At 38.8% G+C, this 17,196-nt stretch overlaps 1 protein-coding gene across 3 annotated transcripts in view; it reads right to left on the bottom strand.

Annotated features, from left to right (window-relative positions):
* The window catches only part of fam184ab (family with sequence similarity 184 member Ab), a 642,430-nt gene that overhangs the window by 117,690 nt on the left and 507,544 nt on the right, over positions 1–17,196 (bottom strand). For all 3 annotated transcript variants that reach the window (XM_028797795.2, XM_028797797.2, XM_028797796.2), the window contains 3 exons: positions 14,380–14,592; positions 2,504–2,657; positions 367–494 (listed from right to left, as the gene is read on the bottom strand). In XM_028797795.2, coding sequence (XP_028653628.2) covers positions 367–494; positions 2,504–2,657; positions 14,380–14,592 — 495 coding nt within the window. The remainder of the gene's footprint in view (positions 1–366; positions 495–2,503; positions 2,658–14,379; positions 14,593–17,196) is intronic.

The following is a 17,196-nucleotide window of genomic DNA, read 5'->3' as shown; positions in this document are numbered from 1 at the left end:
GTCTTTCTGTTAAACCTTTTTCAAATTAGCTTCCTCAGCATTTGCATCACAGAGATTTCAGGTGACAGGATGTTTCATTTTTGCTGAATTAAAACACTCTGAGAGCACACAGATTACTGGGCAAAAATAACCCCAAAAAAAACATGAACTTAAAAAAAAAAAAAGATCCACATGCAGTTTGCTTTCTTAATGTGGATAAAGCAAGGTGATCCTCATAGCTCTTCAGACATTGAGTGTGATCACTGGCTCGGAAAACACAGTGTTACTGGCAACATTCAGTTCTATTTTTAAACCAGAGCAGCAGAAGGTTGCAGAGTTTAATTTCCCTCAATTATGAATATCAAAGGAGTAATTTCTTCGTCTTACCTGCTGCCTACTCTGTTCTAACGCATTCTCCAGTTCCAGCTTGGCAGCGGCCATTTCCTGCTGATGACTCTGTCGAAGATGTTCAATTGCAGTTGCATGCAAATGGTTCAGCTCAGAACGTAAAGAGGCTGATGAAATAGGAAAGATAAAAGTCATCAGAAAGAACGTATAACAAAATTCAAGCATGGATTTGTCTTGGAAAAGAAAATCTTACTATCATATATATAATTATCACTGTATTCATGTAATATTATTACCTTTATAATATATTTGGCTGATATACTGTGAGCTGATGACCAAAAACATTATGACCACCTGCCTAATATGCAGTTGCTCCACCATGTGCCACCACACCAGCTCTGATTTGCCGAGGCATGGACTCTCAAAGATCTCTGAAGGTTGCCTGTGGTAGCAGGACATTAGAAGAAGACCCTCTAACTCTTGTAAGTTGCAAGATAGATAAGACTTGGTATGTTTTTAACATTTTATTAAATTTATTAAAATCAAATTACATTTCATACAAGCAAGTCAAGTTTTACAAAACTAGGTTTAGAACAAATCAGCCCCCCACATCAGACTTGGTATTTTACCTCATTCCAAAGATGCTTGACTGGGAATTTGAAGGCCAGAGCAACACTTTGAACTCTTCATCATGTTCCTCAAACTAATTCTGACCAATTTTTACAGTGTGGCAGGGCACATTACCCTTCCATCCGGTAAGGACTGCAATGATGTTTGGGTAGGTGGTACACGTCACATTGACGTCCCCATAAATGCCTGGATCTAGGGTTTCCCAGCAGACCTTTGCCTAAAGAATAATGCTATCTCTACTGGTTTGTCTTCTTGCCACAGTGCATGCTGATTGCTATCATTTCCCCAGGTAAAAATGATGATGCAACAGAAAATGGGACTTTTTCAACCAGGCATCCCCCTTCCACTGATCCATAGTCCAGTTCTAATGCTCATATGTCTATTGTAGGCATTTTGACAGTGGACAGGAGTTAGTACGGACACTCTGACTGGACTGCTATATACAGTAGGGTCAATGCACTGTGTGTTGTGACACATTACTCCCATAATCAGCATTAAAATGATCTATGATTTGTGGAGCAGTAGCCCTTTTGTTGATTCTTACCAGATAGGACAGTCTTTGTTGACCACTTGCATCAATGAGTCTTGGCTGACCAACACCCTGTCATCGATTCATGGTTTTTCCCACCTTGTACCACTGCTGGCAGATGGTCACCATGGCTAGCCACGAGCACCCCACAAGTCTTGCCTTTTTGGAAATACTCTGACTCAGTCATTTAGCCATAATGATTTGGCTTTTACCAAAGCTCTTTATGCCTGCTCACATCTTCTGCTTTCAAACCGCTGACTGAGACTACCTAATGTCAGCCTACTGTCAAATATATCCCAGACCTTGACATGTGCCGCTGTTATCAGATAGTCGAGGTCAGTCACTTCACAAGGGAGTGCTCACAATGTCTTGGCTCATCAGTGTGTTAAATATTTTTTAATGAGCTGGAGATGTTCAAGGTGTGCTGCTCACAGTCACAAGGTGTATTGATGGCAGGGACTAAATCGCCAGCCTAGTTTGTGATAAGCATAGCAGCCAACAGTAACCCTAACCCTAACCCTAACCCTATATAAAATTATGTTTCCTTAAAAAAATCTTATAACCATGTGTTTGCTAGGATAAGATTGGTTATATAAGTCTGTAAGCACAAATTGAAAATTAACATTTAGTCTTCTCCTGGAATGTTTACTCTTTTATTATTATTCAAATGCCATCAAAAATGAATCAGAGGATAATTCAAAGGAAATAAACTCTAATTCCTTTGTTCTTGAGGCTGGTTTAAAGTACTGCATAACTAAAATGCAAACAAAGGAGGTGACATAAAGATAAAGAAGGATAAAACAGTGGCAGCTTACATCCTAATTTTAGTGATAAAAAGGCACATGTAAAAGCTGGCCAGCAATTCTGAATAAAATATTTAAGGAATTGCTTTGGTGCACCCAATACATGAGTATCAAAATTTAACTTGTGAATTAAGCAGGAGTTTGTTTAACGTAATAACAGTGACATTCATTTGGATGGTGAAGGAGAGAATATAAAACTGCAATCAGTGATTACCAAGCATTGCCTTCCCTTCATCCTCAAGTTCAAAGCGAAGTGTTTGCAGCTCTTGCTCCGTCTGCTGCCTCAGTGTCTCGATTGTTATTCTATGTGCCTCTTTTAGGGACTGCAGGTCCTCATAGTGTTGCTGTCTCAGTCGCTCCTCTAGCTCCTACCAAAACAAGCACATCGTCAACAGCACATTAATTCTTGTTCCAGATACCCATCAAAAGCATCTAAATTTTACATAGCTCCTTTCACCGTTAGCATTATTAGAAAGGACTGGACAAAGAAATTAAGAACCACACTTGGAAAAAAAATGAATGTTAGAATGCATTAATATATCGTACATGAGAAAAACAGGTATTATAATAAAGACACACAGAAAACCATAAACATCAGTAGTCTGGCAGAGAGTGGTACTTCATAGACTTTCAAAGCTCAACTCAATACTATTTAAAACAAAATTTGAATGTGAATGTCAGTAGGCTTTGCACCCCAAGAACCAAGTTACCTGAACTATTCTACAACATTTCAGTAATTATCTACCACTCTGATGCTAATCTTTCTGATCATAAAATAGGTCATTACGATAGCAATTTATGAGAAGAATTCATAATTAATTGCAGAATTACGGTATTTGAGGGTTCCTCTAGAGTGCCTCCTTCTCTTGCACAATTTGACTCAAAAACTAATCGCACATCGTCATCTCATAACAGGCTTAAGTTTCGAGTTTGGTATTTTTCCATCCAGCTATTTTAGCTTTAGACCATCCTCAAGAAACTGTGAGACACAGACACACACCCGTCATCGAAACAATGTTTTTGGTACCAGGGAATGCTAAAATGTCGAGATCCATCAAAAACTGGAGATCGAAATTTTGATGAATTTAAAGCTTTTGCTTCTCCCCCATAGATGATAGGTTATGGTGGGGGAAGGGACAAAGCAATAAGACTGGAAAGCTTTATTTGGATGAATAGTTTTAAAATTCCTAAGTTTTAATATAAAGAATGCTATTCAGAGTATCTATTCTTATTAGATCTCAGAGGCCTTTGAGGGGTTAGTAAGCATTTAAAATATCTCCTGACCAAATGAAAGTATGTTCTGAAGGTCCTAACCTACCGGTATTTTATTGGTAGATTTCTTAGATAGTCTTTGTGTTTAAAATAAACTGATTGTGTGAGAGCTTAAAAATAAAAAATTTGACTGTGAGTAAGGGTGACGTATGACAACAAACCATTTTCTTGCTTTGAGGGAACTGGAGGGATTCAACGTGTCAGTATAACACCCCATGTAATGTGACAGAGGGTGCCAGTCTACACACTGGGTGTCTTGTAGTTCAGGTTCGATTGGGATTAGAAATGTTAAATGTAAGAAAGGGAGGAACAGACACAAAAATGTTTCAAAAACAAAGTGGGTTATTTATTTACATGTGCACATCAAACAATGTCATGCAGGCTTTATACACAGTCTACAATGTAACTGACACATAAAACACAAAAAAATGAATATCCCAAAAATAGTAATAATAATAATAATACATTTTATTTATATAGCGCCTTTCCCATGCTCAAGGCACTTACAGAATATAATAAAGAACATCAGGGTATACAGTATATAGCATTGTACAAACCAGATAAATAAATAAAAAAGATAAAGACAGTGAATTCTGAAAAAAAAAACAGACAACATAATTGATGGTCTCGCACACACACACACAGGTTACATTAGCATCTAGACAGAGAGTTAAACTGAGAGAAGGGTAATAAAGTCAAGTAGAGCTAAAAGCCTTCCTGAACAGATGAGTTTTGAGTTGTTTTTTTAAAAGAATTCTTGGAGTCAGCTGACCTGATTAATTTCGGTAGGTCATTCCAGAGTCTGGGCGCTATACAGCTGAAGGCCCTGTCACCCATGGAGTGTAGATTAGTGTGGGGCACAACAAGATTGACAGAATCAGAGGACCTTAGTGGGCGGGCAGGCACATAGTGATGGAGAAGGTCACTGATGTAGTTTGGTGCGAGGTTATTTAAGGCTTTGTAGGTTATTAGTAGGATTTTATATTCAATTCTGTAAGACACAAGGAGCCAGTGAAGACGGAGCAGGATGGGTGTGATGTGCTCGCTGCTGCTGGTTCGAGTAAGGAAGGATAGTGAAACTGTACAATACTTACAGTGAGTATGGCAAATCCCACAATAAAAAACAGCCACAAACAATAAATACATATACACAAAAAATCTTCTTCAATGAAAATACTGACAGTATTAACAATACAGTCTTCCAAATAGTAAAAATAGTGAACAAAATTGACAAAGAAAAAAAATCAGTGTATACACAAAAAAGTGCACCAAAATCCAAACTATTTAAATATCTCTACAAAACAAGAACTGTCAACTAGGAGATATTTTCAGCACTAAGAGAATATATACAAAATTAGGCACAAACCATTATGCTTAGCACTACAATGTCAATGCAGTGTGACATGTTACACCTCTGCAAGGCCTCTTTTAAACTCAGTGTACCCTTGCATGTGTGCTTGAGTACTCACTGGCTTTAGGCTCAGGCACTCTCTGGCTCCATGCTGAAGAAAAATTTAATACCTTGCTTTCTAAAACTCTTATTTGGTTAACCATTCGGGATTCCTTTTAAACTAAACTAAATGCCCTGTGACTTTTTTTTACTCCAGTGGCGGGTGGCCAATGAGTTTCTAGCATTGAAAACGCACACCATGTGAAGCTACGTAGGCCTCCATAATAACACAGACGTCGAGCCCCCGGTGCTGAACAGCACATGCTGAAGCAGCGCTAAAATGCTTACGAAAGGCTCTTTTTACATTCACTATAGCTGAACAACAAGGTACCGTATATACTCGCGGATAAGTTCTTCCACGGATAAGTCGGGACTTGATTTTACCGTATAATTTCTGGTATTTTATAATGTCGGTCGTATAAGTTGAATGCGGAAAACTCACGCTATTGGTCCAAGAGATTATGATACGCTAATGCCCACCTGAGAGAGTAACCACGGAGCACACTGCCTTTTTTTATCTATGTATTGTGCCTATGTGACCACACGGTAATACCCAAATTATTCTGAAGCAACATTTGCATGGTTTTGTGTTTTTTATATATGTATCTCACACCCTCATACACCTTTATCATAAGAGCATCCCTTATCTACGATGGAGCATTCGATCAGAAGAAAATATTAAGCTTGTTTTAAATTAAACGTCGTTGAAGTAGCAAAAGAAATTGGTAACTGTGCTGCTGCAACAAAATTCGATACGTCTGAGAAACTGATGTGAGATTGGAGGACATATACATGAGTATATACGGTAAGTGCCTTTCTTTTTTGTTTTTTCAGTTCTCCATTTAATAATTTTCCTTTACTACTAAAGTCAAAAAAGTTAAAAGAAAAACGGGTCATGTCTAACTAGGCACATTACCACAGACTGGAACATACAAAACAGAAAATGTCATTTACAGAGGATTTCCTTACTCAACAAAGAGCACCATTTTTGCACTTCAACTTTTTGTAAATAATTTTCATTAACAGAATCAGAAGAAGTACAATAAATGATTTTCAACATGTATAGAAATATTAAAGAAAAATAACACCCCACAGGTACCCAAATATTTGATCAATTCTACCATGAAATAGAAAGAACAAAAAGGAAGCACATATGGAGTCAAAGGAAGAATGGAAGCCACTCGCACACACCACAGAGGCAAGGATAAAGTAATAAAAAATTAGAATAAATGCGGAGCGGGATGTCAAATGTCACACTTAAACACCAATTATCCTCAACCTGAAAACACCAATTGAAGGGGAACTAAATCCTATACTCCTTGGGCTATCAAAGTCATTGAAGTGAAACTTCTTAAATGATTCAGTGTTGCTTCTATTATAGTCTCTAATATCATCCTTTGCTATTTCTTCTTCCATTTTATTCTTCTATTTACAATTGAGATCTGTCTAATCTCATCTCCCTTTTCCAGAAGCTATCCCCTAACTCTGGACCTATATCTGACTTAAAGTGTCTCTTGGGAAACCTTTTAGGCATCCCCTTACTATCCAGTATATATGGCAACAGCACCTATTATCATCATTCACTATTTCATGAGGTTCTGTCTTCCATAGCATAGCCATCATATTAAGCAACCCATCTTTCCAACACACCATTGTCTTTATTCTGTCCGACACAGACAACGGGCAGTAGTTCTCATTCTTGACCACCTTTCCCACTTTTCCAAACTTTTATCCAAGTGTTTTGGGAATGTTCTGCAGTTTTTATTCTTTGGTCTGCTATAGGCAAATATGTCCTAATTTTTTTGTTTATGAAATTCCATTTCTTCATTAACCTCATTAGCATTATGTTTACCTACCGAAAATACATCAAAAACACTGAATTTTTTTTCAACAAGAAAAAATACTATTAAGTGTAACAGACACATTTAAATACCAAAACAATGACAGATATACAGTAGGAAACATATGTCCAGTATTGTATTGATGCAGAATTAGTATGCATCTTTCATGTGTCATGTTTTGAAACAGTAACCAAAGCACTGACCGATGTTGTAACTCGGACAGTAGAAGCGTGTTTCTTTGAACACTTTTCTTATAATATTTTTTATGTTGCTTGAGCATGAGAGGGTAGAATGACATTGCCTGATCTGTGTGATCGATGCGTCCCTTTTGTTATTGTAGGCTACCACTGTACGAGGCTTAGTGACTTCCACCTTTTTCCCTGACATGAATGACAGTTGCTGCTTTGTGAACAGTGCTTAAAGGGTTAACGTCTTTCTTGTCTTTCTACTTGATCACAATCTTTTTGCTACATACTGCATCCTGCTTCAGCTTTATGCAACTGAAGTCATCACTTGATTCAACTAACGGTTCATTTTCATTTTGTTCTAAAACTGGCTTTACAACTTCATAGTTTATGCACTATTGTTTTTTTGACCGAAGGTTCTACCCCACTCACGAATACTGGCAAATAGTTGGCAAAATACAAAAAGAAATATTCATGATTGTTTGCAGTTTGATATTATTCTATCCACTAGATGGCAGCTGAATACTGTCCCGAGATCAATTTGGGCTTAATGCTATAAAGTGGACCATTACACAACACCCGAGTCTGCCTGAGGGTCAACAGTAATTGCATAGAATTCTGAGGCCAAGTAATACTCGGGATTAATGGCAAGGAGATTAACCGTATTCTAGCTCATCACTTTTGTCTATGACGTGTTAAAAATGTTAGAAAATGTACACTTTGTAATACGTTCAGGTATGTTCAATGACTCAGTCAACTGATATGAAAGTTGGAGCCTTTAACATTTTTTGTTTAATTCATCCAAGAGTCAGTTACATTTTTGTTTATTAAATATTTCTATAAGAAAGAGTCATATACAAATATAATAGTGATAATAGAATGCAATTATATTGTGTTAGCAGTTTACATTAAATGTGTACTTTTTAACAGTACTGTACACAATGCAACTAAAAATGGAGCACAAATAGGCTTATTGCTATAGCTTTCTTACACAGAAGATTCTAATTCATCCATCCATCCATCCATTATCCAACCCGCTGAATCTGAACACAGGGTCACGGGGGTCTGCTGGAGCCAATCCAAGTAATATGAAATGACATTGACTGATTTGTGTTAGCGTGGATGGTCTGTGACTAACTGCAGTTCAATTGTCTTCAAACATAACAATTTTTGGAAGTATATCCAATAGAGAAGTACCCAATAACTATCCATCCATCCATCATCCAACCCGCTATATCCTAACTACAGGGTCACGGGGGTCTGCTGGAACCAATCCCAGCCAACACAGGGCACAAGGCAGGAAACAAACCGCTGGGCAGGGCGCCAGCCCACCGCAGGGCACGCGCACACACACACACAGCCAGCACACACTAGGGACAATTTTGAATCGCCAATACACCTAACCAGCATGTCTTTGGACTGTGGGAGGAAACCGGAGTACCCGGAGGAAACCCCCGCAGACACAGGGAGAACATGCAAACAGGCCCGGCCTTAGGCATAGGCGAAGTAGGTGACCGCCTAGGGCCCCGGCGTCCGGGGGGCCCCGGATCGACGGCGGCCAGGCCCCCGGCCCGCCCCTCCCCTCGCAATGCATTCCAAAAGTTTCAAATATCCCAAAAAATAAAAAAGGACAAAAAAACTAAAAAAAAGAAAAAATACAAAAAAACTAAGCTGGGCTTAGCTACATACCGCCACGTGGTGCCCAGTGGAAACAGTTCAAACTGGCTAAATTGTAGCAGCTAACTACTCCGGGCGAAAAAGGGACGCAGGGTGATGACCTCGTAACGTTACAAGAAAACGTCTCCTTGGTCTAATTTTCACGCATTTCGCAGAGCTTCCAGGGGGGCTCCCCCCCCCTCAGGGGGCCCCTGGACCCTCCTTTCGCCTAGGGCCCCATAATACCTAAGACCGGGCCTGATGCAAACTCCACGCAGGGAGGACCCAGGAAGTGAACCCAGGTCTCCTAACTGCGAGGCAGCAGCGCTACCCACTGTGCCACCATGCCGCCCACCCAATAACTAGCAAATGGAAAATAACTATTAATACAAAATGACCAATACTAGCATAAAATCAGTATAAGCCAATGAAAGAAGAAAAGCAACTGAAATAACTTCCCCGTATAACTATTAATAATAGTTAAAACTCAATAATTCGTTAAAATGATATAAATAATTAAGAACTTGGAAAGGAACTGATTTATTGTATAACAGGAATATGAAAGTTAACAATTATCTTAAAAGATTTTAATTCCAGTCTGAAGATACACAGAAGCAAAATTAGCTTTTCGAGTGTGGATAAAACGTAAACGCACTTACATTATATTGTTACTAGCCAAAGCCCGCCATTGCATATGGCGGTGTAAGAATAGGAACGGAAAACGGTGAGAAAGGAATTCAGAAATCAAGAAGAAATAAATACTTCTTGAAAGATGCAGTTGTGAATAGGTGTTTTGGTGGAGACAACACATAATGAGTCGAAAGATCTACTCGTACTACAATATCAGGTCTGTGCTCTGGTCTTAGGGTATCTGACAGTGCATGTAGAATTTCCGACCAAGCAGGATTACATGTGAAAGTGATAAATAAATCAGGCTTTCTGAATTTATGTACTATGGCCATGGCATCTTGATAGTTTTGTTGCATGTATCTTGGACTTCCTGGAAATGTGGACCGTAATATGACCATTTTGCCTACACGTACGTTGCTATTTTCAGTGTTTGCTTGCAGTGCGTCTGATAGTCCTTTGTATTGTTCCATGTGCAGATCTTGTTGATGTAATCTGAGATAGTTGAGACACGCGCCCTCTGTTTTAACATATGCATCTACGACGTACTGTTGGAATAGTTTGCCGCTGGAGAGCAAAATACTAAATGTATTCCTCATTGATAATCTGTATGCGTAAATTTGGCATTGAGTAAGCTTTATTCGCTTGGCGGTTCTTTTATCGGGAACATGTTGTAAATCTTTGTGCCAGCCAATGTCTCCGTAAGGGAATAAAAGTGGGTAAACCATAAGATCGCAATTCATATTGAGCGTGGAAATCTGTTTACAGGAGTTGCCATTGGGATAGATGCAAATGTCCCTTTCGGCAGGCGGTTCACCATCTTCTCCGATAAAAATTGCTGCAACATCGGTGTGACATGTCGGGGCATTGTATTGTCGTAAATCCTGCCTAGGGTTTTCCTTGAAAACAATTCGTACAGATGCTGTTGGTTTGGACTGAGCGATTTCATGCATGTGTTTGTATGATTTAGCGAAGGGGTTGATGGTTCTGTGCATGGAATCTAGCCGGAGAAGTAAATTTTCGCTGCATGCAGAGTTTGCTTTATTTTGTAAGCGAACTTCAGTAGCTTGCGCTGTGTCAAAAACATACAACTGTCCATATCCTGGAGGGGTAGAAGTGTTAGCGTATAGTGGAGAGATTTGGTGATAAATTTGCCCGTCTATTTTAAAACAGTATGGTCCGTGGTCAGGAGGTTGAGTTATCTGTGCACCCATGGAAGCAAATGCTAGAGAAGAGTTGTATTCTCGAATGTGTTCATGATAATTTTTAGCTTCTGATGTTTGCTGTGTAAGAAACTGTTGTAAAGACACAGGTAGCTCCCGCAAAAGTGGTAAAGCTACTTTACAGTTGTGGCAGCACCTCGAGTACTTGTTGGATGTATTATGCTCAGCAGGCCAGTATAGTGCATGACAGTGTTTGCACTGCTGGTCTGGAGTCCCAATGTTGTACTCTTGGACAGGAAGACAGGAATTAGATGAAGTACCTGTGGTAACGGGAAGAGGATTGTGTGTATGTCTGCTGAGACTGCGTTGGTTTGGAAACGTTGCTTTGCAGATGTCGCATTGCAAAAGTTGTGAATGAGTTTTGTTGTGTTTAGTCAGACAATCCTGTGTAGTGAACTTCTTATTGCATTTCTGGCACTCATATAGTTGTTGGGAAGAATACTTTTTCTTGTGTTTAGCAAGTGAGGTTCGCGTTTGAAAAGTTTTGTTGCAGGAATCGCACTGAAAGAATGTGGGGAAGGGTTTGGAGGAGGACGAATAGGAATCGAGAAATGCCATGTCGGCTGTGTGTGGGCTGGACCGGTTTTGAAGTGGAAGCAGGATGAACCAGAAGAGAAATACATATAAGAGATATTATAATCAGCATGCTGCACATTGTAATCCTGCCATGTCCTTGCTATTATTGGCCATTGTGGTCCTTGTTGCATACCAAGCAGCGCTGATCTTCTGCTCATAGATCAACTGCAGTTCTATTTCTAAACGTGTCTTATGTTTACATCAGTTAGGGCAGCTGCACCTTTATCGTGTAATTAATTAGTTCAAACACCATTTAGTTGCAAGCTGGTAATGTCGGTTCTTTACAGTATAATCTGCTGATATTATTAGTTCATTCAATTCAGTCATTTAAGCTGCCACTCCAGTTTAGTTGATTTGTAGTTTGTAATTTGTAGTCGAAGTCACAAAGAACACTTCTCATCTGAGAGATGAGTTTGCAAATTTGCCAATGCTTTTCAACAAAATTAGTCCACGTGGAGCTGACTCATTAAAAGAGAACAAACATATGGACACACATGCTGTGCAGGCGTGCTTATCACAATAGATGCTTTATGATTTATACGTGAACAAACCTAAAAAAAGATTCTTGACTTGGGGATAGTCGCTGCTAAATTGATCCTCGATTCCTAATGGAACCTTTATTGACAGAGAGCAATGTCAATGGACCTTCTTCATCTAGAGCTCTCAACTCACTTTTTTCCTAGCATCTCCAAATGGAAATACCGATTTCCTTAAAAATATAACCAATCATCCCTGATCTTATGGCTACAGTCTGAAAATTGTTTAGAAACAGTAAATCTCATTGAAATTTTTTTGTCTTAGGTTCATTATTTCTGTTTATTTGTTGTAAATATCATGTTGGTGGAGCATGAATTCTTTACTTTGAGAAACATACTAATATTTTTGTTATTTCATTTAAAGTGTATCACACTGCCATCTCAGAGTCTCAAAATATTTGCGAGAACACACTGCACGATTGCTAATAAAAAATTCCAAAGAGGCACTACAGTACATGTCACATTATCCATTTTTTTCATAGTCTTGGCATTCTGGTTCTTGCAGTTTTGGTAACGACTTTCGAAAATTCCTACTTTGATTTGCTTACAGTTCAACCCTCTGGATTTTGTTTCCGATAGTTATACTTTAATATTCTACAAACCCTTTTTGTTCCACTTATTCAAAAACATCTTTGCGGTTGCTTAAAATCCATTATGCATGCTTAAAAAAACAGTAAAAAAGTGAGTCCGTGCTGAGTTTCAGCTGAGCCGCTTTGAGTATTCGCACCTGATGTAACAGCTATCACCTTATCCCTTCTATTGAGGTGACATAATACATCTCTCTATTGAGATCAATCACCTTGTGTCCTGATGCAAACTGGGCTTGTAGTTTCTGTTGACGGTTGCTAATTGTTAACTGTTAGTTACCACATTTGTGGTAACAATTTGTTCACATTTTATGCCTTTATTGTACTCTTCTTTGACTTTTGAAAAATGAATAACCTTTTAATTTCAAAAAACAAAAGCAAAAAAATATTAAAGAGGGATCAAGGCTTAGAAGAATGAAACCCACCATTTTTGAAAACCTCCATTGAAATGCACTTTTAACGACTTTGACATATGGAATAGTAAAAAGTATTGTGCTGGTGATGGAAACAATAATTTTAAACTAGTAGCGACTCACATGACTCACTGTACTATTTAATGTATTGTTGTCTTATTTTATTCATTGGTGAAGGCGTAAATTGATGTAAAAATAGTTACAGTGGTGCCTTGGTTTGTGAGCATAATTCGTTCCGGAAGCGTGCTTGTAATCCAAAGCACTTGTATATCAAAGCAAATTTCCCCATAAGAAATAATAAAAACTCAGATGATTCGTTCCACAACCCAAAAATATTCATATAAAAATGATTAATCCAAAATACAAAGTAAAAATACATAAAACAAATTAACATGCACTTTACGTTTGAAAAGAATTATGGCTGGTGTAAGAGACATGAGAGACAGGAGAGGAGGAGGAGGATTATTGTGTAGGACGACTTTCACTCTAACTAATGGAATCCCTGCTATCTGCTGGCTCACTGGAATCTTTTTCTTTTTTTGTGCCTTTAACAAGGAACCCATCCAATGACAGGTGCTTTTGCCTCCTTTGGAGGATTTCACGGAAATGTGACATTGCATTGTCGTTAAACAGATTCATCGCTCGCACTGCTACAGCCTTATTCGGGTGGTGCTTTTCTACAAAATTTTGCACTCTTTCCTACATTTCACACATCTCCCTAATCTAGTACCATTATTAAAGAACAGTCACTACACTTGGACACAAAATAAAGAAATGCTTTATGCACACACACGTGCTCACAATGCTATTGTGAACAGTATACGCTCGTACGGATGTTGACTATACAAGTGAGGCATGTTGACTGAGACCGAGCATGGGAGACGATTACCCACAATCCTGCAGCGAGAGAGAGAGAGAGAGAGAGAAGAACCATTGGCTCAGTTGTGATCACGTGACACTCGGCAGACAAAGCATATACGTACTACTCGTATTGCAAGTTCTCACTCATTTATTAAGTTAAAATTTATTAAAAATATTTGCTCGTCTTGCAAAACACTTGCAGACCAGGTTACTCGCAATCCAAGGTTTTACTGTATTTAATACTGTGATTTTTGAGACTGATTATGTTTAGCATACATATATGTAGCTGAAGCAAGGACAGTTCTTTCAGGCAGGGGTCTTAACTGATTGGACAGATGCATGGTTCACAGATAGAGAAATGACTCAGCTTGTAGTTACCCATTTCTGGTATTTGTCACAAATAGATCACTGAATGTCAGGAAGCCTCTAGCCAGGAGCCCGTCTGCAGGAAGAATGCCTCCTGCCCTCCTCCGAAATGGAACAACAATCATCAGTGTCCCCCACTGAATAAGTGAATGATGACTGCACTGTTCCAATGGTTCCTCTTCTGACATATTTGTATGTATAAATGATTATACTGCAATGTATATTGGAAGTGAATGCTATATGTTAAAGCAAGTTAAATATATCCTTTCTTTTGTATCATATTTCTCTTGTCTTTATATATCCACCGTGGTTGCTGAAGGGGTTCAAACTAAGAGCTGCATTTCTTAAAAGAACACCTTCCCATGGAGCACGAGTCCCCATTTCACTATGCAGTACTCTTTTTTTATGCATAGTGTGCCTAGAATACATTGTCGTAATGTGTAATGTGTGAGGGGTATGAAAGGAAAACCCAAGAAGAAAGAAAAAGCGGACAATACCTTTAGTTCCTGTACTCTGATTTCCTCCATATTGTGCATGGCCATGCAATGAGCTTCTTCCAAGGATTTCTCCCTGTGTTGATGCTCCACCTGAATCTCCTGGAGCTGTTGGTTCAAATGTTCACGCTCCTGGTTGAACTGGGCTTGGAGTTGCTGAAGGGAGTTCTGGGACTGTGAAAGCTGCATCTCTAAACTTTGTTTCAGTAAGGAGATCTAAGACAGGAGAAACAAAACTTTAATAATAAAATGTAAACATAAGATCTCACTTGAACAGTAGTAAATCGTACTCAGAGTAAAATTGGCATTTACATTTTCTGCCAGTGCCTGATCTTTGTGTGTCAAGTTCTAATTCAATCTCACAAACTCCAATTTAGCAAGTCGTTTGTTTAATTTCATTCTGATAGAAAAAAGGTTAAACAAATAAGGTTTTATTAAAAAAAGAATTCCAGGATTTCATTTATTAATTTATAAGAAAATTGAAGATAGGAAGCAATGATGTTTGTACGAGAATGTGTAAACGCTCATTGATGTTTAACCTCACAATTCCTGAGCCACAGCAGTGTGGCAGTGGGTAACAAGGGGCATGTTCAGCATGTTCACTCTGTACATAGTGAAGAGGTGCATAAACAAAACTATTTATTGAGCACATTCTGACTAAACACAAGGCGGAATTGTAGCTCAGTAGGTCTGGAACGCTCAGTGTCCTCCAAAGTTCGACATAAACATGAGAATGTGATACACAGGTCTTCATAACCATTTGAACTTTTCTACCAATTCTTTAGAAAAGATAAAAGAGTTTGGGTCTGTATTTCAAGGTACTTAAGCACCTTGAGCATGGAGAAGGTGCTAGATAAATAAAATCTATTATTATTATTGTTATTATTGAAATCCCAGAGATCTTTTTTCAATGACCTTGTTTATATACTATATGACCAAAAGTATGTGGACACCCGTCCAAATGATTAAATTCAGTTGTTTCGACTGCACCTATTGCTACCAAGTGCATAAAGTGAAGCACATAGCCATGCAAACTCCATTGATAAATATTGGCAGTACAATGCATTATACTGAAGAGCTCAGTAATTTTAAAACACAACACTGTCAAAGGATGCCAGCTTTGCCACAAGTCAGTACATGAAATTTCTCCTCTACCAGATCTTCCCCTTTCAATTGTGAGTGTTATTATTGTGAAGTGGAAGAGTCTAGGAGCAACAACAAGTCAGCTATGAAGTGGTAGACTACACAAACTCACAGAGCGGGACTGCCGAACATTTACATTGCAAATTCTCTGTTGCATCACTCACAACAGAGTGCCAAATGATATCTGGAAGCAACATCAGCACAAGAACTTCATGAAATGGGTTTCCGTGGAGTGTTTCCTGGAGTCATGAATAATACTGAACTATCTGTCAGTCTGATGAATGAATCTGGGTTGGGTGGGTGCCAGGTAAACACTACCTTCTGGACTGCATAGTGCCTTCTGTAAAGTTTGGTAGAGGATGTATAATAGCCTGGAGCTGTTTTTCAGGGTTTGGCCTAGGCTCCATTGTTCCAGTGATACTACTGCATACAAAGACACTTTAGACAATTATGTGCTTCCAATTTTGTGGCAACAGTTTGAGGAAGGCCCATTTCTGTTCCATCATGACTGTGCCACTATGCACATAGACAGGTCTATAAAGACACAATTTGATGTGTTTAATGTTTAGGATTTCAATTGGCCCTCACAGATTCCAGACCTCGACCATACTAAACAACTTTGGGATAAATTGTAACGCCAACTGTGACCCAGTTCTTCTTGCCCAACATCCATACCTGACCTCACAAATGCTCTTTTGCCTGAATGGGCACACATTCTCACAGACTCGCTCCAAAATCTTGTGGAAAGCTTTCCCAGAAAAATGAAGGCTCTTATAGTCACAAAGCCAGGGCTGGCTTACCAATATCACAGGCCCCCAGACAAAGTATTGCACTGGGGCAGCTGTTTTGATAGCAAAACAGAAAAAGGCATAGGCATCGGAAGCATCGTGAGCCCCTATGCTCCTGGGGCCCTTGGCCAATGCCCGTTGTGCCCATACGTTAAGAAGGTCCTGCGCAAAGCAGGGTGGGGTTGGATGGAGACCAGCTCTATATAAATGCCCATGGTTTTGGAATGGGATGTCCCATCAAGTTCATGTAGGTGTGACGATCAAATGTCCACAAACTTTTTGCCATATAGTTTAGGTTTATAAAATCAGTATCATCCAGGACAAAGAGTACAGTGGAATTCTTACTTGCATTTGCTAGTCACCCTACTGTCACCTTGTTGAGTTATCTCTCATACTTTTTGTAAAACAACACTCAGTTAGAATACTATGTATTGTCTTTGTTTTTAATTCTTACTAAAAAGAACAGCAGTTTTACCTTTCAATGCAGTTTAATATACTCCAATGACCGAGATTTGCTGCCTTACCATTTATTACCTAGTAATGAAGCGAATTTTCTATGCAGCATCATATTATGCAGTATCATATACACAACATGCCTAGTATACTTTATTGTTAGTTACATTTGACATTTCACTGATCATACACAGCTCTCTTTTGCAGGTTAGTTGCTGAAAGCCAAACACACAGTGACACATTCCAAACAAGACCCAGAAAAAGTGCACTGAGGACTTCAAACAAAATTAACACCAGAGGACACACACCGCAGAAGCTTTAGAGATTACAAGGCCAAAGAGAAAGAAAGAAATAAACCATACATATATATATATATATACATACATAAATATATATATTGTAACAGAGTTAAAGTGTTTGCCTGCGGTATACTGAT

This window comes from Erpetoichthys calabaricus, chromosome 3 (genome assembly GCF_900747795.2).
Source record: "Erpetoichthys calabaricus chromosome 3, fErpCal1.3, whole genome shotgun sequence".
Classification (NCBI taxonomy): domain Eukaryota; kingdom Metazoa; phylum Chordata; class Cladistia; order Polypteriformes; family Polypteridae; genus Erpetoichthys; species Erpetoichthys calabaricus.
This window is presented reverse-complemented; position numbering and strand designations above follow the sequence as displayed.